At 37.8% G+C, this 24912-nt stretch overlaps 1 protein-coding gene across 2 annotated transcripts in view; it reads right to left on the bottom strand.

The window, feature by feature from the left end:
• Kdm1a (lysine demethylase 1A) overlaps positions 1-24912 on the bottom strand; it is a 60621-nt gene that overhangs the window by 15687 nt on the left and 20022 nt on the right. Inside the window, exons 3-9 of one of the 2 annotated variants that reach the window (XM_050150922.1) lie at positions 13742-13801; positions 8772-8905; positions 7109-7187; positions 6339-6431; positions 5125-5231; positions 3003-3084; positions 1383-1477 (exon numbers count right to left, since the gene is read on the bottom strand). In XM_050150922.1, the coding sequence (XP_050006879.1) occupies positions 1383-1477; positions 3003-3084; positions 5125-5231; positions 6339-6431; positions 7109-7187; positions 8772-8905; positions 13742-13801 (650 nt within the window). The remainder of the gene's footprint in view (positions 1-1382; positions 1478-3002; positions 3085-5124; positions 5232-6338; positions 6432-7108; positions 7188-8771; positions 8906-13741; positions 13802-24912) is intronic. The other variant, XM_050150932.1, reaches the window with a different exon arrangement.

Raw genomic sequence — 24912 nt, 5'->3', positions numbered from 1 at the left:
TCTCATCCTGTCACTTCCTGCTCCACACTCTCCTCCCAGCACCTCTACAGCAAGGCAGCCCGACAGTGGAACTTGTCTTCTTGCCTCACCAGGATGAGCTCATCCTTCTCTCAGAAACCTTGGCACCTACTCACCTTCCTCAGCCCCAATGTAAACGTGTTCCCTCCCCTTTCACACTGCCCCAGCCACTCCCACACACCTTTCTGGAGGAGCTGGTTCTACCCAACCCTCAGCAAATCTGCCTCAACCTAGTGTTGCTGATAGGCTTCTGGTAATAGATTCTTCAGATCCTCTTTCTCCAAAGCAGAAACAGGACAAATTAAACAAACTGGAAAATGGGAGTTCATTATAGTATTCTTCTTTTGTAATATTTTTAATTTAATTTCCATAATAAAAATTAGAGAGGGGAGTTACTTCCAAAAAAGTAACATTAGAATGAAGTAGAGAACAGTTCTCAATTTTATATCAAGTAAATTAGCCTCTACCACATCCCACCTCTCATTCTACTCTGCTTATTTTTTAGGTGTTTCTCCTAAGCTCTGGAAAGAAATATGGACATTTTGGTGGATCTGACCCAAAGCATTTCCTGAACATCAAGCCATAAAAACCCAAGGTACCTAGGATAAATAAGGATATTCCTTGAGATCATCACAAAAACCTCAGAGAGTAGAGAGTCTTACCTGTGGTAACAATAACTAAACCATGACATATGCAATATATAGCAAACTTTTCTTCCTCAAAATACAAAGTTAACAGTATGCTTACTTACAGTCTCTCTCAGACAATGGACTGTTATCCTGACAGGGGAGTTGGTCAAACTTCTGCTAAACACAAACTTTTGAATTTTACTCATGCCTGCAAAATCAGAACTGTCAGAGCAGCCTAAGCCTGCCTGACCATGGCTTACCCACTGACACTTCTCAGACCAATCACCAGGTTCCTGATACTCTCACACCAAGGACAAGAAGTTCCTAGGCCTTAACTACCCTCTACTTCTGGGCAATTCTCACCATCTGGCTGCTCACTGCTCTGTCAGAAGCCCCTGTCTAACTGTACACACACAGTGAGGCGACAGAGCACACAGAGCTGAAGCACACAATGGAGGCACAGAACAAAAGTATGAAGAGTTAGGTTTAACTCCACAGTCTCTTGAAACAAGTAGCCAGGGCCAATCTTCAGTAAACACTTATAGACAATGCCGAAGCAGACATGTAAGTCTGCACATCATCCCTTCCTCTATAGCTCAGAATTAAGAAAACAGCCAGGAAAATGCCAACTGTTTCAGTCTGTGTATTCACGTCATGCTCAGTAACAGAGTCCCCTGAAATTATTTCCAAATCAATAAAAGAAATTTTGAAAAGCTCTGTTTGTCATCAACTTACAGCTTGTCCATTGGCTTCATAAAGTGGGCATTTTTGCTTGATCTTGGCCAGTTCCATATTTACTTGTTTGCTGACAACAGCCATGGGATTCCCTCCTAGAAGAAAACTCAAACAAATTTAGACTATCCTTGAAAAGAAAAACTTCAAAGTCAAAATTTCTTTACTCAAAATAAAAAATGGTACATCCAGCCTTAGTGGCCTACGCCAGTGCTGTGGCACTTTTGAGGCAGGAGGATAGAGTGTTCAAGTCCTGCTCGGGTTATGTACTGAGACACCCGTAGAATAAGCAAGGGCTAAGGACCAAGCTCAGTACTAGAGCTTGTAGTCTTCTCCCATGTTCAGGGCACTCAGCTGGATCCCCAGCAGCTTTACCAAAATAAATGAGTAAAACAGCTGAAAACGCAGGGTGTCAATTACAACTTCTTTTTTTAAAGCTCACACCTTCAATCCCAGCACTTGGGGGGCAGAGGCAGGCAAATCTGTGAGTTCAAGGCCAGCCTAGTCTACAAGATGAGTTCCAGGATAGCCAGAAGTACACAGAGGAACCCCAAAATGTTAAATAAATGACTCATAATCCTCTAAATTAACATTTTAATTACAAATCCTTCTGGGATTTAAGAGTATAGCATTACAGACTTCACATAAAAAATTATAACCCACTCTATTAAAGTTTTAACTTAGAATACAGTGTAAACATGATGTTATGCTATTGAGCTACATTATTCTTGGTGGATATACATGCTTTACTGTATAGCAATTTAATCTTCTAAAGTGGTTTCTAATGCTGTGCCATTATAAACAATGTCATGTTAGAAATGATCCAAACAACATTGTTCACTTGTCTTTTTCTCCTTAATTTCTTTGAATTAAAAAAAAAAGATACCCAATATCAAAGGAAAAATGTACAATTTACATTTCTCAGTCTTCAGAATGGATATTAGGCAATTTACCTCCTACTAACAGGAGATTATAGTTGAATATACTTCACCCCTCAAAACTCAACCTGGAGTTTAATTCCCACTTCAAGGCCTGCCTGGTCTATAGAGTAAGTTCCAGGACAGCTGGATTACAAAGAGAAACAAGGTCTCAAAAAACCAAAACCAACCACAACAAACAAAAAGATAGACAAGCTTGAGTCCCTTGACTGAATCTTACCAGACTTAGAAGATGAAATCTAAAGGCACCTACAAACCTAAAGTCCCTGTGTCTTGTCATGTGACCCAAAGTACCTCAAGGCTATCGCAAGAAGACTATCAGATCATTGTCTCTTTGGCCTACCACAACTATAAGGAAAATAAACTTTCTTTTGTTTCTGGTTTTCTGAGACAGGGTTTCTCTGTATAAGAGCCCTCACTGTCCTGGAACTTGCTTTGTAGAGCAGGCTGGCCTCAAACTCACAGAGATCCACCGGCCTCTGCTTCCTGAGTGCTGGGATTAAAGGGGTACCACCAAGTCTGGCTCAATTTCTTTCATTATGATTCACTGTCTGTGGTGTGTTACTGGTGAAGAAAACTAACCCGACACCATAATCAGTATATTATAAAACTAACTACTGGTTTAAATTTAAGGTCTCTCTCTGTCTTAGATTGTGTATTGCAGTATCAAACTAGAACTACTTACCAAGACCTGTTACTACCATGGCTCCAAGATCAGCTACATAGTTTCCTTTTCGAAATGTAGCAACTCGTCCGCCTACACGGTCCTGTTTTTAGAAATCAAATGACCATAGTCATTTACTCTGTTTTAACCACATAAGTCAGTACACCAGGATTTACTCTTTCCATAATTATAAGAAATGTATTGAGTTATTATTTATCAATAAACAGCACTATGTGCACAAAACACAAACCAATTATAACCTGAAGTGAGGGAAAGAAAGGTGGAAACAGCATGAATGTCAGAAGTGACGTCAAATAAGGCTGACAGCGGGAAGGTTACACAACCTGCCCAGCTGTTCTAACTGTGCAGAATGCACAAGGCCCACGCAGTGGAAATCTATGCTTATAAATTCCAACACTAAACATCAACTTTCTACCACCACGCTCTGTTGCTTGCATTTTATACTAGTCACTGGCTGGTTTTAAATTGGTGGGCTCACATAAGTCCAAGTTGTCTGGACTACAGGTACACTGGCTGTTGTAACTGGATCTCTTGCTGGATGACTTCTCTGATAAATGTCTTCTCCCAAGCAATCTGATGCCCAGGAACCATGTGTACTGAACATAAACTGTTAACTTAGCTTTTACTCCTAAACAGGCCTAGGCTTATGTCTAGCAATTAAAGTTTTGAGAATAGAAAAACTTTACTAAGCTATAGTGATAAAATTATGGAAAGTATCAAAGTACTTTCTGAAAACTTCAAAAATACAACAACAACAAAAAAAGCAAAACAAAACCTTACAAATTAAAATATAATCCATGTGGGAGCAATTACATATGGCCTGTAAAGCACTCCTTTACTTTTAATGCACAGTATACAGAGTACACACAAAAAAGTTCTCTGATGTTAAAAGATTTTTCAAATAACAGTGTATCAGGGAAAGCATTTTTATTTCCCCACCTCTATTTAAGAAGTAAAAAAAAAATTACACTTTATGAAAAGCAATTTTGAATAAAATATATAATATTCTAAGGATTTTATAAAATTTTGAAAATGTTTAGGTTGCTAATAAGTAAGGTTTCATTAATATTTTTAAATAAAAATCTTTAAGCCACTGGAAGATAAAATATAAAAAATTATTTATAAAAACCATTTTCATAACAGCTTTCTGAAGAGATGTGCCAACAACCCTTTCTACCTTTAATTTCCATTTCAAGATGCAGGCATAATAATGAATATAACCAATGCTCTTAGTTTTACCATGTTCTAAAAGACTGTGTCTACCTAAGATAATTCCTTTTCCCTGTCTATCAAACAATATAATTTATCACCAAAAAGGTATTGTTGTCTACAAAAAGTTAGTTTATAAACTCCTCAAATTGAAAGGCTAACTTTAGGGGCTGGAGACAGCTTAATGGTTAAGAGTACTGGATGCTCTTGTAGAGGACCTGAGTTCAGTTCCCAACACCCACACTGGATTACTCAAAACCAACTGTAATTGAATTCAGGAGATTTGATGCCACCTTCTGTATTCCTTAGGAACCTGCATTCACATGTGCATACATCCACACAGATACATGCATAAAATACATAATTACAAATTTTAAAACAGAGAAAAAGACAGAGTGCTAATGGTAAAAAAAAAGATCATTTTCTGAAGATTTATTGTCAAAAATACTCTCTACCTAAACTTAGATCAAAGGTAGAATATTTATTTACCTACTATGTGTAAGGCTATGAGTTTGATTCCCAGCACCAAACAATCATGATGTAAGTAAAAGCTACAGGTGCAACTTTACCCACTATGCAGTATCCAAAGATACTCTATTACACCACAGAAATCAGTTTTGATAAACACAAATTGTCCAATTCTTTTTTTTTTTTTTAAATATTTATTTATTATGTATACAATATTCTGTCTGTATGCCCGCAGGCCAGAAGAGGGCACCAGACCCCATTACAGATGGTTGTGAGCCACCATGTGGTTGCTGGGAATTGAACTCAGGACCTTTGGAAGAGGAGGCAATGCTCTTAACCTCTGAGCCATCTCTCCAGCCCAATTGTCCAATTCTTTAATTTGCAACAGGTACTCCTTATCATGTTTCCATTAGGTCAGGCTTCTAATCCCAAGTCTAACTCTTACCCTGGCTTCCAGAAGTGTGACATCCATTCCAAAACTTTGTAGCTGTCGAGCTGCTGCTAAGCCGGAAACACCTGAACCTATAATAATCACCTTTCCTGTCTTTTTAGCTAAAAAGGAGGGGAAAAAAGAACAACAACAAAAAAATTAGAGTATTTTGTTGTAGTTTGTATTTTCTCCCTCATGAAAACGTCTGGTTTCTTAACATAATGTCTTAAACAATTCAGTTACTTTCAAACTGCAAAAACTGAAAACAACAAATGTCTGAAACTTGTAAAAAATAATTCAACACTATAAGCTTATAACCAAATATACAAGCTTGAATTGTATTAATCCGGAATGTTAAATTCTGTGGTCTAACCTCTGGAAGGTCCGCTCACCCACTCACGACTGTACTAGTGAGCCATTCTCTTTAAGAGTTTACTTCTGGCTGGGCAATGGTGGCGCATGCCTTTAATCCCAACACTAGGGAGGCAGAGGCAGGCGGATCTCTGTGAGTTCGAGACCAGCCTGGTCTACAGAGCTAGTTCTAGGACAGGCTCCAAAGCCACAGAGAAACCCTGTCTCGAAAAACAAAAAAAAAAAAAAAAAAAAAAAAAGTTTACTTCTGTTTAACTTAGTATTCCTTTCTGAAAAATTCTTCTATTCTTTTCAGAATCTTTGTCTCTTAGACACCTGGCAGACATTATTCAAACAGCATGAAAAGGGCAAATACTCAGGAAGAGAAAAGACTCACAGGAGGAAAGCCTCAAAACCCCTGCGTGCCCAACGGACCTCTCACATTTCTAACAGCTTTTTAATTCCAATTTTTAAAAATTGGAAATTAATCTTTTCCTAAGACTTTTTCAAATAGGAAATCCAAGGAAATGTAGATTTGCCTTTTTTTGTTTGTTTTTTGTTTTTTTTGAGACAGGGTTTCTCTGTGGTTTTTTTTGGAGCCTGTCCTGGAACTAGCTCTTGTAGACCAGGCTGATCTCGAACTCACAGAGATCCGCCTGCCTCTGCCTCCCTAGTGCTGGGATTAAAGGCGTGCGCCACCACCGCCCGGCTGATTTGGCTGATTTGCCTTATTTTAAATTTAACTTATGAGATCGGGAATATTTTCACTAGTGGGACCTTATAAATAAAAGTAAAATGTCACAGTATCATGAATACTAAACACAGGACTAAAAATATTACTAAAAACCACTTAGTTCATTTGGTGGATGAACCCTTACTTGGTAAGGGTTTTATCCTCTTATAGATGCCAAAATTGATGAGCCCATGGCGCTCCAAGTAGCTATGAACGCGGTGGACCAGCACAGTGTCACCTGCAAAGCAAATGAAAAGCATGTTTATATTTCCCACAGTTTAAACAGGAATGTCTTCTAATGCTTTTTTCTCCAACGTCAAGTCACACTACACACAACTCATGTGGCCCTTGATCATGTGATGGATGCCTTTAGCAAACTAAGTCACAGAACTATTAGGCTATAACATAGTACAAAATTTTCAACACAGAAATTAAATTTGGGAGGGAGGGGCATGAATTGCTGTTTGGAGACAGAATCTCAAGCTGAGGCTGGTCTCAAATTTGCTACATACTAATCCTCCTGCTTCCACCTCCTGAATGCTTAGGTCATAGGCATGTGCTCACATACCTGGCTAAACTGACATTTTTAAAATAATATTACATTATAGATAAAATAGAGAACAAACCTTTGCAAGGCATGAACAATGTTCATATATTTTAGCAAAAACTTCCTAAGACTTTGTTGGTGGTAAACAGAAAGATAATCAGGTAACTAGCCAATCAAATACAAAAGTATTCCACATATCCAAGTGAGATAATAGATCTGGAAAAGCATTTAGAAATCTGCATCAATACAATCTACAAATCAGGAAAACAAACAAAAATGGAACTTTGTAAAGGTCATTTATGCACATCACAAGATGAAATAAAGCTGTGAGGCCCCTAAAGGGCTTCTCCAGCAAGCACAGTACTTACTGTTGTAAGGGGCTTCCAACTGTTGGAGAGTAGCCTCAAATGTCAGTTGAATCTTTGGGTTGTCCAGCCACAACTGCAACTATATTTAAATGATATAAGTTGGATTACATGTCCAAAGACACGTCACCTGATCAGTTGTAAAATCACCTTTTAAGACTATGAGTTTCTTATTTTCATGTAAAGAGCGAGGGTTACAATGCTGACAAGGAAACTACTGTTTGATACAAAGCTGCACCAAATTAGTGAATTTCAATAGAAGCTGGAGACTATTTGGTCTAAAGAAGAAAGATGCCTAATAACCAGTAGGAAGCAGCTAGGATTTAAGCTTGGGGTTTATGTAATTCCAGATACCAAGCAGATAAAAATCATTATAATCATTCAGGGGCCAAAAAGTATCAGTGATGATTCCTCAGTTCAGGGCTGGACAGCTAAGTGAGTTGGTGAATGGGGCCCAATGAAAAACAAACATAGACCACACCATGAGTCTAATTCTAAGACCACCAAGAGGAGGTACAAGATAGGAAGCTCAGAGGAGGTAAGGTCTGCAGTATGATAATGCAGTGACTGTACAGAGACCCCTAGAGGAAAAGGACGAAGAGGACTTCACATAATGGCCAGTTGGAAAGCATCTGACTACATGGCAGAGATACAGGAGAAAATAAACACACCCTGAGGTCAAGAGAATAGTATGTTTAAGAAGCAAATAGGAACACTGAATTATTTCAAAGCCTGCAGATTGAAGAATGAAATGATTATAGTATAGTCAATGGTTCTCAGTGAGCTTTAACAGGAATTCTCAAAGTGAACAGGCATACACATACATATACATACAAATATTTACAAAACACACAGCAGGATGAACACCATCATATTTAAATCCTGCTTAAAAAAAAGAAAAAGAAACACCTGTTCTGTAAATTAAGTCCTAACCAAGGAATTTAATTTGGTTAGATAAAAATAAACCAATCACAAAGGGATATGGCTAGCACTACATAGACACTCCACTTCTTGAAGGGCTACAATCAAAGAAGAATGCAACCACTCCATATCCATGGCTCAAGCTCTTTGACCTTAGCTCCTTCCTCTTTCCATCCTGAGCTAGGATAAATAAATAAAGCTCAGGTCCGAGTTCTACTTCAGTCGTCAAGTCAGTAGACAGATGTAGCCAAAAGTCAAGGAATAGACACCATCACTGCAGCAGAAAGCAACTGCTAGCCAGAAACTATAGCACTAACTTGGGTCGATCTTTCTCTAGCACTTCTCCCCACCCCACCCCACCCCAAGAGAGTTGAGACAAATTATGTTTCAATGTATATTCTTAATATATTAATGAGGCATGAGAAGGATCCTAAAAAAATGCATGCATACAAAATCCCAACGTGTAGAAATGAAACTACTCATGTCAGAGGCTCACAACTGCCTAGAGCTCCAGCTACCACGGACATGCAAATATGCACACAAGCACACATGCACAAAATCAAAACCAATAAAAATAAATCTTAAATACCCAAAGGAAAAACAATTTACCTCTGGCAATGGTTATATACAGGATAAAAAAAATACAAAACTTTTTTGTCCTATTTTTTTGTTTTCTGTATTCCCTATAAAAGTCATAGGTAATTTTCAAAATCCAAATGAAAGAAAAGGAGGCATAGATACTTACTGTGCGGTTCCTGATGAAGAGAAAAACCTTCTGTGTCTGCTGGGGCCCACTAATGATGTCTGGGAAACAAGCTGCTTCCTGAGAGGTCATCCGGTCATGGGGAAGTCTGCTTTGAAAAGCTGCACCCTCCACACCTGGCAAAGGAAGCAGACGAGCACTAGAACAGTGCAAGTGGGCACAGAGCAGCTATGATGAAATCTCTAACTCCTCTTCTGCCTGAAGAGGATCTGTAAAGCTATGCCTAATTCATAGACTGATACTACCTTAAAAGTGTTTTGTTTTTTAAATTTTACCTCATTGAGATCAGCCTGGTCTACAAGTGCTAGTTCCAGGACAGCCTCTAAAGCTACAGAGAAACCCTGTCTCAAAAAAACAAAATAAATTTTGCCTCAAAGGTTAAAATTTCAGGCACTATTTCAAGCTTAACATCTCAAAGTTTAAAGTTTAAAATGAATTACTTTATAACAAGTCATTTAGAATATTTTCATTCATTGAACAGGTATTATTAAATTATATTCTAATTAGAATGAGCGTTATAGATAACATACAATAAAATTTAAAGAAAAAAACAAGTTAAAGGAAAGTACACTACAGAGGCAAGGAGTGAAGAATGTGGTCACAAGCCTTCATTTGAGATTGTAGCATGGAACGGAAAGTCAAAGGCTGAAAACTCAAAAATAGAAAAACACACAATCTCATCAAGAGCAGGATGTTATTAGTCCCTATTATGGAGAGCTGGCAAGAGAGTAGAGAATTAAGCAAACTATAATGGTTAAGTCAGAAGAAGGCCAAGAATTTGCTTTTCTTTTTTAATATTTTTATGGTTTATTTAACTTTATTTTATGTGCATTGGTGTGAAGGTGTCAGATCCCCTGCAACTGGATCTTCAGACAGTTGTGAGCTGCCATGTGGGTGCTGGGAATTGAACCCAGGTCCTCTGGAAGAGCAGTCAGTGCTCTTAACCACTGAGCCATCTCTCCAGCCCCAAGAATTTACTTTTTCTGTCAGCAACATTAGAACTACTTCACTCTATACAAGTGCTGCTTACACACGACGGAGTGTGCTCATACATTACACACAAAGTGAGTTATTCTAAAATTATCTTAATTTACTTCTAAATATTTTATAAGCTAGCGGGAAAACTCATCTTTGTAAGGGATTCCTGGAAAGCCAGGCACACCCTGGGGTTACAATTCCAACACCTTAAAAACACTAACCTGGCATTTCAACAGCCAGATAGGCCTGGGTGCAACTCAAGAGTAGTACACATACCTAGCTAGCCCTAGGTTCAATCCCCAACCAGCTTCTACTCCAAAAACAGGAAAGGGACAAGAAACTGTTTCTGAATTCAGTATCGTTAAGTACTATAGTAGGAAGCAAAGCAAGACAAAAATATCTATATTTAATATTTTAAGGTCTTAAGACAAGAAGTTAGAAGTAAAGACTAGAATTAAAAACACAGCAGGTACAAATTTAACTTGAAGACTATACTACTCTAAGGGATCTGTTTCCATAATGACATTCAAATGACAATCACTACTTAAACTAACAGTTAACAAACAGGCCAAGTAAAACTGCCCAGTGCTGACAGAGGCTACACATTAAAAACAGTTGTTCTCAGAAAGAAGCACTATCTACCACTAGATGTTAAGAGCAAAAAATCATGTGTTGCACATTACTAAATAAAACCAACAATCCTATTTAACTCCAACCCAAAATCAAAGATTGTCAGAACAAATGTTCCTTACGGGATAAAATAAGAACTACACTGCTTCCGGTGGCACGTGATATTACAAGGGAAAGAAGTGATGGTAGAGGTGAAGTGTTAGCAGGGCCGAATTTTCTAAAATTATACATCTTTGATGTCCCTGACCGCTACCCCAAAACCAAAACAACTGAACAACAACAACAAAACAAACAAACAAAAATCAAACCCCAAATATCTTAAATTCTTATAATGAACAGTTAGTTATCTACTCATTACTGTTTAGTACTTGAACCAAATACTGTCTAGTCCATGTGTATACTATTATCATGAAAATGAACAATTTCTCTCAAATCTTCATTAAATTCCATTTCTCACCTGACCACAGTGATGTGTGTCATAGACATGAGGGTCATTAGATTTAAGGCCAACCTGGGCTATGGCAAAACCCCACCACATACCCAAACAAAACATCAATACAACCTTTTCTAGTCTGCTAAAAATAATTTTCTTTCTTAGCTATACTATTATATCCTATATGCTTAAAAAGTGGCCAATTACTTAACATTTCTACAATGGATAATTTTTTAATGATGGCAGGAAAAACTATGTGGAAAATAATTCCCCAAAATTTCATGACATTTGGTTCCAAGATGCAAGTGTTCTTAGAGAAAACAAAACAAATTCTCATACACCTTTGGGCATCTGAGGTGTAGGTAACAATTAAGTTATTTACTTGACATGGAAATTTCCAAGTATTCTCTAAATCAGAAATCAAAATTACTATACAAATGCAGTTAAAGAAACTAAAAAGGTGGTATTAACACATCAGAAACAATATTACTTTACAGTTTTGTCTTCCTGAACTGACACTGCAATACCAATTTCTCAAGTTAACACAGCCCCTAGGAACACTCAGTGAGCGCTGAGGTGACTGCCCAAGAGCACAGGCCCACCACGGGCATGTGCAGGCTTGGTACACTCCTCAGTACTGCCAACAAGACAAATCAAAACTCTCACAACTCACACAGATCTATCTCCTTTACAGGAAACCTGCTGACTTGCATAATGTCCCCTGTTTGTTTAAGTAACCATAGAATTCAGAAGTTATTTGCACTTGGCTCTGGAATAGTTTCCACTTTATATGTTTGGGTGAGCTTAACACACTTTATTATTCTAGAAATGTCACAAAGATGCTATTTAAATTCTTAAAGAGCCCCAGTCTGCCTAGTTTCAGTCCTGTCTCCCACCCCTCACAGTTAAGCTCTAGAATGGCTTTCCTTCCAGACTGCAATCATCTGATGCTGTCCCAGAAAACGTACAAAACCTTCTTTTCTTAAAGAAACAACCTAGATTTCGCAGGGTGAGTCAACTAGAAAAGGAGGGAGGTAGAACTCTGAGTATTTTATGCCACAAAATTATTTTGTCCTGATTTTTATGAGATGTAAATGGCATTCTAACTAGTTAGAGAAGTTAGAGAAAGAAGGCCTCCACATATCATTTGCCTCTGATAGTTCTTTAAATAAAAGAGAATCCAGGCAGAAAGTGAGAACAAAAGCCTGATGGGATCTACATAAAGTCTTTTCTTAAAATTAGCAGAGGTGCATCAAGTCCTACTACAATGATTTTAAAATAAGGAGTAAAAATAGGAAGAAAAAAGCAAAGTCATGAGTTCTCATACTTACACTTTTTATCTTTAGGGTAAGTATACTGCCATCAGTATACAAAGCAGTCTATACTCTAAGAAGTCCCTGGGTCCTTTTCATAGCTGCTGGTTTACTGCTGGCCAGCTCATTAAGCTTTTTTGGGTTTCCTTCGGGCTCTAACTCATAAACAGGGTTATACAATACTACTGTTTGAAGGCAGGAAGCCAGACAAGATGGCCTCAAGCTCCCTTCCAGCTCTAAGATTTAGAAGACACACAGCAACATGGATTTTAAGAAACCAAGACACAATCCTGACAATTAAAAAACCCTCAAGAGTGCCTGGCTTCAACTGGAGAAGAATGCTGACGACTTAGGCATGTTTTAAATTCTGATTATGTCATGTGTGTATACATGCTTCTGAACATGGCAACATCTAACCTAAGAAAGGGTTTGGAGGATCCACAACATTCACCTCCCTCCTGACAACAGCCAGAACCTGCTCTACAGTTTCACATGACATTTTGTTGTTTACCAGCAATACATTATAATCTGTTTATTTAAGCAAAGAGGAACATTTCATAAAACAAAAAACAAGAAAACTTGGTTTCCTTGAGATTAAGACTCTAGAGGCTGTCCCCGATTGTGTTTCAAAGAAGATCTCCTGCATCATTCAGTAAGGGTATTCTCTCTGATTATAAACCTCTGGTCCTTGGTTCAGTATGGAAAGATTTCCACTTCCAACAATTCAAATCCCCTTGACCACTAACTACCAACTGCTCTATCTCCAAGGAACTACTCCTGATCCAAAATAAAACACAAATATGTCCTGAGCCTGCTAGACACAAACTGCAACAGACAAATAATCTATATTTAATGAGAGACGACAGCCTTCCAACAGTAAGCAATAAGTATTCCAATTTTAGCCAAGAGTCTAAATAAACCAGCTTTGAGCCCTGGCACACACAGACACACACACACACACATTCTTCAAAGACAAAAAGGATGAAACACAAACATGTTATTTCCAATTCTTGGAATAAGCTTAATTGTTCCAAATGATGGCCCTATGAATCCTTTACTTTTTCCTTTCCTAGAAGTAAAAATCCATAGTTTGGTCTGAAAAGAGAAAGTCCTTTGAATATGCTTTTTTAAAGGGTGATTTTTTTTTTTTACCCTAGAACAAAATAATTCAACTGTAAAGAGATTACATACTATTAATTGGAAAAAGAACCCAACGCCAACAATTACACCTATAAGATGCCACCTAGAGTCTAGTCCTAGAATATCTCAGCTTTAAGACTTGAGTCCATGGTTTCTTGTCTGTGTCTAGTACTATATTTCTCTTTAAAGGTCCCATGATTCCCGAGAAAAGTACCCGCCATCTCCTCAAAAACATGAAGAAGAATGGAGGGCTGAGATCGGCCTGAGGACTTCAACAGAGTTTGCCTGCCTATGTTCTGGCTACACTCTCTACTTATACTACTCTGTCCTGTGGGTTACATTACTGCTGTGCTTCTGGCTACAATGAGAATACCATAGCCAAAAACACTTGCAAGCATCAATTACTCCCTGACTTGGCTGCTCTTGCTAAAGTGGCAAGCATCTAATGCCACCCTCACCTGATGCTTGGCCGTCTCCATACCCTCCAGAACTGTCGTCTTGAAGTCCTCCTGCTTGCCCTGTGGAAGGAAAGAGGAGAACTCAGGGACCTTACTCCATAAATTAAGATATTATCTGGACATAAAGGCCTAATAGTTGGCGACTCAAGAATTTACCACCAACTAGTAAACCCATATCAGAGCACTCCTTCTGGAATCAAGGCCCAGGGTATTACATCATCTTTCAAATTCTGGTCAGGAATTTTCAACTTCACATGCTGATCCTTGTTGAAAGGCAGTTGAGCAAAGTACGTGGTATTTCTAATTCCTAAATTCTTGCTGCCAGTCTTGTTAAGTAAGTCTAGATGGGATGGGAGATGGAGTCCAATGTCTGTTAAGTAACTGTTACTAGACTGACAAGGACTACAGGACCTGAAACTGCAACAATTCAGCATCAAAGTCTCTTAGTTTTCTATCTAAAGCTACAACAAGCAAATGACTGACAATCTTAGTAAAAATACTGTCCTCATCAAAGCAGGGGATGTAACTCCAAGTTCAGCACCAACAGTAGTTTTGTTAACCATAAACAGAAGATAGGATGGACTGAATATGCCAGTGCTTCCTCAGTAAAGACACAAGAGGCCAAACTGCAGACAGACATGCTTGTGGTAGAGGAAATTCTACCTTAAGTTATATACTAGGCCTGGCTTAAAAAAACAAAATACAACAAAAATCTCCTCAATGGTACTGTGGAGAACTTCAAGAATCAAAGCTTTAAATTCAATCAGAAAATATCATCAACAACTGTCTTGTACAGTCTATCACCAAGACAGACACCATAATCATGCGCTTCCAGGCTCCTGGTACACTGCAAGGAGATCAGTGTGGTCTTTCAAAGTAGGAACACACAATCACACAGTGATCTGAACTGAGGCAAGCGTCAATGGACACTTTATTTTAAACTACCCCCACATGACAGCACTGAGTTATAAATAGTTACAGCCCTCAAAAATATTTCAGGTCTATGAAACACAAGCAGTGACTTTTGACAACAGAATGTGATGGTTGATGGCAGACAACAGTTTTAAAGATTATTTTCCTATGCTAGTCTAAGGAACCACTAGGTTCTAGAAGGTTCTTCTTAGACAAATACAATGTGTATGATTAGCTATGTTGAGCCCCTAGGAAACAGCACATAAGCATGATGAGAAGACCAAAATGCTAAACCTAATCTGCAAACTAATCTTGGGAACACAGGTCCTACAATTTAAATCAAAAATGTTCACTCTTGGTATGATTTTTATTCCTAAAAGTGTTGTGGGTTAAAAAAATATCATCATTGTTGGTTTGTTTCCCCTACAGAACCATGTAGATCAGAATATTAAATCATATTTAGAAAAAGTAAGAGAAAAAAAGCTCATAACAGTAAACAAACACAGTTTCAGAATAACATTTTAAACTGGGCAGTGGTAGGGCACACCTTTAATCCCAGCCCTCAGGAGACAGAGGCATGTGGATTCCCCTGGTTTGAGGCCAATCTTTTCTTCACAGTGAGTTCCAGGACAGTCAGGGCTATACAGAGAAACTCTGATTCAAAATACCAGAAGAAAGAAGAGTAGAACATTAGCTGTTCTCTCTCAAATGACGTTCCCAACTTAGTAAAAATGAAGTTTCTTCTTGTAGAGACATTTCATACTTTAAAAAAGAAAAATCAAATAGAAAAGCAAAAGCACTTTCAACTGGCCATTGAGCCTCAATTAGTCTACCCTTCCTATTCTTATCATTTCCTTTTCTCCAGCTAGACGCCATACAATAAGCAAATCTGTTTAAGCTATAAGTAGCTCATCATTTGCTTTGCTACTATTAATGGTACTCAACAGAAGATACTTTTTTTTTTAACTCCTGATTATTGTACTACAGAGAATAATATAGCAAAAAAGGAAGGGCAGTCTTTCTTGCTTCTGCTTTTAAAACTTCATTTTAAAAATTCTTATAAAGACACTGTTTGAGCTAGGTATAGTAAGTGGTGCATGCCTATAACCCTCAATTACATGGAAGGCTAAAGTTGGAATATGCCAAGATCAAGTTCAGCCTTGGCTACATAGAAAATTCTGTTCTTAAAAAAAAAATACTGTTATTGATAAGAATATATAGGAGAAATTTGGAAGCTATCAAAATCTTGAAAGTATTTTTAAAAGCTCTTTCATACTAAGGTTTACTTAGGCAAAAAAATTAAGAGAATGAATGCAAACAAAAGATAAAAACAGATGGAAAATGCTGGGTAGTCTTTAATCTCAGCACTCAGGAGGCAGAGGCAGGTGGATCTGATCTCTGAGTTAGAGACCAGTGATTTCCAGGCCAAGCAAGGAAAACCTGTCTTGAAACAAAATAAAACAAAAAACAAATAGAACTGATGAAAGACAAAGCTAAAACATGTTTAATAAGTTTTAGAAAGATTTATTTCTTGGCTGAAAGTTTAATTTGTTTAGAAGTGAAAAGATATAGTTATTTTCTAAACATAATGTATTTATTTGTGGTATATTACCCACTTCCCAAAGGAGCTGAGAATCTTCCTTTCCCCCACCCCAAAGACAAGATCTCATGTATGCATTTGCTGAATTTCTAACCCTTCTAAGTGCCTGAATTATACTTGATCACTACTAAATGAAGAGCTACAATTATCAACTGAGCTACATGCCTAATCCCACAAGTGTTTTGTTTGCTTGCTTGTTTTGTAGTGCTGGGACCTGAACGTACGTCCTCACCCATGCTAGGCAAGCATTGAATCACGGTGTTTTTTGTTTTTGTTTTGTTTTGTTTTGTTTTTCAAGACAGGGTTTCTCTGTGGCTTTGGAGCCTGTCCTGGAGCTAGCTCTTGTAGACCAGGCTGGCCTCGAACACTCACAGAGATCCGTCTGCCTCTGCCTCCCAAGTGCTGGGATTAAAGGCGTGTGCCACCGCCACCCGGCTGCATCACTGTTATATCCCCAGCCCAGACACCTTTTTATTTTTTTTTAAAGATTTATTTATTAAGCATACAATGTACTGCTGGCAAGGAAGGCACCAGGTCTCATTACAGATGGTTGTGAGCTACCATGTGGTTGCTGGGAATTGAACTCGGGACCTCTGGAAGAGCAGTCAGTGCTCTTACCTTCTGAGCCATCTCTCCAGCTCCCACCTTTTTATTTTTTAAGACAGGCTCTCATATATTCCAGGATGGCCTTGAACTTGGTACACATTTGAGGATGGCTTTGAACTGCTCCTGTTTTCATCTAGAAAGCACTCTGCCAATTCAGCTTCAGCCCCAGCCCTGTCAGGTATCTTTATTAGTATTCTGGATGAACTTCCTTTTGAGTCAGGGTCTATACAACTTTACAGGTTTAAAAGTTGGGTCTACAATCATAGGCACACCCAGCTCATCATTTTCTTCATAATACATAGCACAGATACAAACTCTGAGAGCTAACTTTCCATTCAGGTAACAAATCATACATAAAATGTCTTATTCATCTGATCTAGGATTTTCCAGCTCAGGACTCTCCTGACATGTGAAAGCAAGCAAGCACTTATCTTTAATAAGTACAAATTCAAGATAAACAATGAAAGTACTCAAAAGCAACATTTTTGATTGCACTGCCTTCAGTTTTCATCTCAACCACTATATGAGCACACAAGTGCACAAACATGCAAAAAAGAATTTCTCAAGCACTTATAGACTCATGACTTAGGTCATGTGTGCACAGCTTCTCGAAATCGAGAATAAGTTTTTTTTAAAAAAAAACTATCTTTATTCTATACGAATTGGTGTTTTGCCTGCATGCATGTCTGTATGATGGCAGATCTGAAACTAGAGTTACAGACAGTTGTGAGCTGCCATGTGTGTGCTGGGAATTGAACTCAGGTCCTCTGGAAGAACAGCCAGTGTTCTTAACCACTGAGCCATTTCTCCAGCCCCTCAAGAGTAAGTCTTTCTTTAGCTTATCTTCTGTAGCAGCTGTGCCCCAGTTCCACCACTGACTAGATGTTTCCTCATCTAAATTCAAATACCCAAGGGACCAGTTTTCCAGCATCTTAAACAGAAGTCAGTTGACTTTCAAATATTCAAATACAAGGAGGTGAAAATCCTCAGTATGCTGATCCCCAAAACTTCCTATTCTGACTAGTTTCTTGGAATTACATTCTAAATATCTTTATAAACTTCTAAATTTCTTGGAAGAAATTACTTTTTTGGAAGATTAACAACTGTCAATGTAGTCATTTCATGTTGACTTTGACAATCAGCTTGGAAATAAGAAACAAGCGTTTTAAAAGTTAAACAAAAAAGTAAAACTCTTCAGTTAGATACACAAACCTTTACTCAGAGAAATCCACCTGCCTCTGCTCCTGAGTGCTGAGATTAAAGACTACCCAACTGTTCCCATCAGTTCTTACACTGTATATTACCTTTTGCATTCATCCACTTAATTTTTAAATCAGTGGAATTTCATGCTTAATAATTTCATAATTTGATGTTTAATGGATACTTATCCCCAAACAGCTGAGCACCAATACAAAAACAGGGTAGAATTCCTGCTTTAAAAGAGTTTAATCTGTCCGGAGAAAAATAAAAAAATCCACAAAGCAACTTAAAAAAAAAATGAACTAAGCTAACAGACTTGAGGATCAGGAATGATTTTCTGTACGGGTCGGTCCCAAGGCATTTGGATAGACAGAGAGGAAAAAGCATTCAGACCAGTGAAAATCAGATGAGGTATGTGCAGAAGCCAGCATAGCACACACTTAACTAAGGAGATGGTCTAGAATAGCAGTGGGGATCAAGCAGAGACAGCCAACTTCTAGATATGTCCAGTTTATAGCCGACAGATCACATTCGGCGAGATGAGCTATAAATGAGGTCCCAGAAAGCTGGCAAACTTATTTAAAACATTATAAGAGCTTCCCACAATTATTTTTGTGACTCAACTATATGGTTCTCCAGTGTAAACTTTGTAGACGGTAATATCAAATCATAATGCCAAATCTTGGGACACATTGAAAACTAAACTTGACCTTAGCACTAATGGAAAAAAGCTGATCTTTAGCAAAAACAAAAACAAAAATCCCACAGAAAAACAAACTGTATTTTAATTAAACTGATACGATCACTTTGTAACAAATGTCTGGAGGAAGAATGACCTAGAGAAAGAAAATGCAATTAAATGTAAACAAAATCATATTTATGTGAAGTGAAATAACTTGTAACAAAATAAGTAAGTGGACAAGACTTAAATCAAAAAGGTTATGCATATGAGGGTATAGAAAGGAAAAAAGGCTTTAAAGAACACTCTTAATTCAGGAGAATGGTAATGCAATAGATAAAATGTAATGAGATAAAGCTGAAATTAAAGTATTCTAAAGATGGCTGAAAATTAAAGAATAAAACAGAAGGAACAATGAATCTAAAAATTTTTAAACTACCTGGAAGTAAAAAGAGGCTCAGAAAGTCTGAACTTATAGAAGAGTCAGCAAAGCCATACTTCAAAAATGAACCAGTTAATGGAAACAATAACCAAACAAAAGGTTAAAAATGAAGAAAGTGGGCCAGAAAGACAGCTGAGTGAGTAAAGGTATTTGTTGCTACATGTGATGACCTGAGTTCTATCTAAGAGACCCACATAGTGGGTGAAGAGAACTGACTCCTGCATACTCACCCTGTTCTGTACCACATAGGCATATGCACATAAATAAAAATGTACAAACTGAGAGTAACCATCACTGCTTTGTTCTACCTTTCTGCTATCTCCATTTTAGAAGTGGCTTTAAAAACACCACTCAAAAGTTGGGCATGGTAATGGCATGCCTTTAATCCCAGCAGAGGTAGGCTGAATTTCCAAGTCTACATAGTGAGTCCCAGGTCAGCCAAAGTTATATAGAAAGGCCCTGTCTTACACACACACACACACACACACACACACACACACACACACACACGACAAGAAACCCAAACAAACAACAAAACAAAAACCCAGCAAACAATAAAAACAAAAACAAGCACAAACAAAAAAACATTCAAGAGGCCGGAGATAAGGGTTCCCACAATAAGTGACTCATAACTGCCTGTAACTCCACTTACAAGGGATCTGATACCCCCTCTTCTGGTCTTCAGCCAACCATACATACATGTATATAGAGAGAGACACAACATACTCATACATACAAAAAGAAATAATAAAAAACAATCTAAGCATCATTAAATAAACTCAATACAGTTCTTTCCTACTACCTGTTTGACCCAATTTTGTACAGAATAAATAATCTATGCTTGCTAGAATAATTCCAAAACAAGTAAACTGGGTCACAGAGGTAGCCAAAAATAACCAGAATCTTCAAGCACACTAGAAGTCTTTTAACACAGTTAATGATGGTCAGTATTTGAGCAACAATAAATAAAATGCATGGGTTTCAATTGGAATAGTAATCCCAGAGTTAAATCATCATTGAAAAAATTAACTAAAACAAGCAACCTTCATAATGTCCAGAACTAAGAAAGGGCTCTGCTGAAACAGGAGCTACCTGAACTTTATGATGCCAGAAAGAACAGCAGTCAGAACCATGGAGACAAAGTAAGAAGTCGATACACAGTGCTGCTAAGGAAAGCAAACCTCTCAGAAATCAACAGACTATTTCCACACACTATTTACCCATATTTCAGAGTAGGAATTTTCCTGTCCCCTATTTTTGTGCAAAGTCTTGATTCATTGTGTAGGTTTCAAAATGTTCCAAATAAGACATTTAATTCAGATTCTGTTATATTGCTACCAACAAGCTTCAGGTGTCCATGCATTAAAAAAACAAAGCCCATTTTTCTTATTGGCCTATTTTTAAAATGGACAATACTGAACTTTATTCTGGCCACAATGAAAAGTACCGCTGTAACATTTCATACTAGATGTTTACTATTCTACTCCATAGTTGCACATACTTGACAATGTGGTATTGCAATCACTTCCCGGTTTCTAAAAAGATATGTAGGCTATTAGCTGACCTCATTTTTTTTTCTGACTAAAATATCAGTTTGTCCTATTCCTAGTTCAACCTTGTATTTAATACAACATGTTCATACATAACAGTAGTGTTTACATGTTTCCAATGGAATCTTCACTGAAAGCCTCATTTGGCAGATGAGGAAAATCTTCATAGACAAATCACCTCATTGCTGTACTACAATGTGATCAGATCAAATAAATAATGGTAGTAAAGAGAATTCAAATCATAACAATAAAGTTTCTCAGCTAAAACTATTAGCTAAAATCATTATTTTGAAAAATTGAAACAAAATAGACAAATTAAATCATTCATTAAGAAAGCAGGGCAATCTCTCTAAGGACAAACACAGGATTCAATGGTTCTTAACAATCAAAAGCACTTAGCAGTTCAGAATCAAGAATCTAAAACTACTTCGCAAAAACCTAACAGTGGTTCTTCATGTTTAATGTAAAATACCCAAAATCCAATCTGGAGCAGAAACATTAACTTGCAGACAATTTCTGAAAAATCTGTGGAACAGCCAGGCAGTGACGGCGCATGCCTTTAATCCCAGCACTGAGGAGGCAGAGGCAGGCAAATCTGAGTTCGAGGCCAGCCTGGTCTACAGAAAAAGTTTCAGAACAGCTAGGGCTACAAAGAGAAACCCTGCCATGATTTAAAATAAAATAAAATAAAAATCTATGAAACAACATGGTGACTATAATAAATAACAAGATGAATATTCTTGAAAAATGCCAAGAGTAGATATTAGGTATTCTCTTCATAAAATGATCTCATTCATCAAGGTAATACACAGGCTACCTTGATAGATTGACTCTACAAATATACATTACTTTAAAAGCAGACTATATACATAATCTGATACAAATAATTTCATACAGTTTTACCTACCATTTTAGAAAATAAAATGATCTTCTAGATTTTCCCTACACTTTTCCTTTTAATATTTATATTGTGCCGCTTCACTCCTACAGCGAAGTCAGCTGCTAGTATCTTTTATCTGTAGCCCTTTGGACTGAATACTGTGGTGGAGGATCTAGTCTTATTTTTGAATCCTTAGACTCCAGGATTACACGAGCAACAAAGGATTACAATTGTACAATTAGTTGGTGTGTGTTAAATCAAGTGAATAAGGAACTACTGCAAGAATGTCCCTATTACTTTTTTGTTTTGTTTTTCTAGATAGGGTTTCTCTGTATAGCTCTGGCTATCTTGGAACTGGCTCTGTGAACCAGGCTGCCCTCAGACTCAGAGATTCACTGCAGGTCTTGCCAGGGCAGAAGGAGCCTTTATCTCCAGCTTCTTGAATGTTTTTTGTTGTGTTTTGTTTTGTTTTGCTGGCCTGGAATTCAAAGAGATCTGACCACCTGCACCTTGCTCTGAGTGCTGGGATTAAAAGGCGTGGACCACCCTCCAGTTCTGATGGAGGAAATGATGATCTGTCTATGTGTTACTCTCATTGGTTAGTAAAGAAACTGCCTTGGCTTTTTGACAGTGCAGGATTTAGATAGGTGGAGCAGACAGAACAGAATGCTGAGAAGAAGGGAAGTGAGGTCAGACGCGATGGAGCCAGCAGCCAGGTCAGACATGCTGAATCTTTCCCGGCAAGCCACCACTTCATGGTGCTAAACAGATTATTAAAAATGGGTTAAGCAACATGTGAGAATTAGCCAATAAGAAACTGAAACTAATGGGCCAGGCAGTGTTTAAAAGAATGCAATTTGTGTGTTGTTATTTCGGGTGTAAAGCTAGTCATGTGGGAGCCGGGCAGGATGAAAAACAGGCCTGCCCACAGCCCACTACACAGTTGTTTTACTTTTTAAAAATTTTGCCTCTGACTTATATACCAATCCTATACTCTACACTTTTCTTTCAAGTCTCTTTAGGGTTTTGCTTGTTTTAGGTTTTTTTTTCTTTTTCTTTTTCTTTTTCTTTTCTTTCTTTCTTTCTTTCTTTCTTTCTTTTTTTTTTTTTTAAAAAAAGACTGGGTCTTTCCACATAGTTCTGGCTGTCCTAGAACTCACTATTGTAGACCAGGTAGGTTAACACCAGGTCATCACACCAGGCTTGCACGGATAGCAAGATATTTATCCAATGAGCCACTTCACTGGCCTGTTTCTCCTTTTCTGTTAAAGAAAACCAGCTGATTGTGATGATATATACCTACAATTCCAGGCCCTGGGAGTACAGGCAAGAGGGTCACAAGTACAATCGTAGACTCAACAAAGTGAGTCCACAACGAGCTTGGGCTACATGAGGTCCTATTACTAACCAAGTAGGAAATCAGTTGCCAGCTCTTTTCCAGGGCCAGGGAGATGGTTTACTGGGTAACGGCACTGGCTGCCAAGTCTAACAATCTAAGTTTAATACCTGAACCTACATGGTAGAAGGTAAGAACTGACTTCCACAAACTGTCCTCTGAAACACACACTAACACAAAATATGCCTTTTAGTTTTTTGTTACACTGAATAATCAATCAAATGTTTATCAATTTTTGTCATATATTTTCATTATAACAGCTTTGTGATCCAATGTCACTAGAATTAAATTTTTCTGTTCATATCTTTTCTATATTTATTTTGGATTATTCAGTATTTTTACTACTACAGGTTGTGTATACTTTTAATTTATTTTCTGGGTGCATGTATGTATAATCCAATTGTTCTCCTTCCTTTCTTCCATTTTCTTTTGGGGGGCTGGGTAAGGCTCATCACTTTGCAGCCCTGACTAGCCTTGAATTCATTGAGATCCACCTGGCTTCACCTTCCAGAGTGCTGGTATTAAAGGTATCCATCAATATGCCCAGTAATTTTTTGTCTCACTGAACCTGAACTTGCTGATTTATCTAGACTGCTGGCAAGCCCCAAGAATCCTCCTGTCTTTGCTCCCCAGTGCTGGAATAAAGACATAAACCATTGTACCTGGGCAGTTTGGGACCTGAACTCAGGTCCTCATGTTTGCAAGGCAAGCACTTTACTAACTGATCCATCTGCCTAGCTCCTGGATATTCTTTTATGTGTATTTTATTTTAGAGGGTTTTTCTGTTTGTTTGTTTTAAGTTTTTGTTGTTGTTGTTCTTTGGGGAGGGGCAGCACTGGCGAGCAAACCCAGGGCCTTATGTTATGTTAAGCAAGTGCTCTACCACTGAACTACACTTCCAAACCAAACTGAATTTTTTTTTTTTTTTTTTAGTTTTTCGAGAAGGGTTTCTTTGTAGCTTTGGAGCCTGTCCTGGAACTAGCTCTTGTAGACCAGGCTGGCCTCGAACTCACAGAGATCTGCCTGCCCCTGCCTCCCAAGTGCTGGGATTAAAGGCGTGCGCCACCACTGCCTGGCACCAAACTGAGTTTTTAAGAAACTTTTAAGCCCACAGTTTAATACAAGGGCCCCCAAATTATTTCAAGCACACAAAAATTTTGTTATACCAATTATCACATAAGTTAATTTTGCTAATTTAACAGCTTTTCCACCCAAACACATACATTCCCAAAGTACAAAAGAAATGACTATACTGCAAAGAGATCTTCATCTGGCTTAAAAAAGAATGTACATAAGATAAAAATAATTCTTCTCATATTTAACAGGTAGATTATAACTGTTAATCCACTAACCATTGTCTAATAAAACTAACCTGAGAATTGAGCAGTGGTTTAAGTGGTGCCCCTGTGAAAACAACTCACACACTTGCTCATTAACTTGAAGAAGCCTTGAGAAAGCATCTAGTGGCGTATTTTAAATGTGCTTTTGCTTATTATTTTGAAGTTAAATGTCTCAAGCTATGTACAACAAAGCTACTTATTACTCAAAACAGAATATTATGTTCCTAAAGCAGAGTACTCTACTGTAAATGTAAAGTCAGCAACTAGTAAGGCAGTAGGAAGGGGACAAGTGATGCTTCTGTACACAAAAGGCTTAGCAGCAGCAGAGCAATTAAGCCTAAGCAATGTCAAGGAATGATCTGAAGTACACGAGACAAGCTGAGTCAAGCTCCAAATAAAGTATATTTCTATAAGAAGATCCTTCAACCAAGGAGCTGAACCACTGAAGATCAACTGAAAACTGAATGAGTCGTCTATTACAGAAGCTCCACCACTAACCAATACATGCAACCCAAATGCACTTTGTTCCCAATCAGGCCACAAGACTTAAAAAAAAAAAAAAAAAA

This window comes from Alexandromys fortis, unplaced genomic scaffold, assembly GCF_014885135.2.
Source record: "Alexandromys fortis isolate MF-2015 unplaced genomic scaffold, M_Fortis_MF-2015_v1.1 scaffold_26, whole genome shotgun sequence".
In the NCBI taxonomy this organism is placed as follows: domain Eukaryota; kingdom Metazoa; phylum Chordata; class Mammalia; order Rodentia; family Cricetidae; genus Alexandromys; species Alexandromys fortis.
This window is presented reverse-complemented; position numbering and strand designations above follow the sequence as displayed.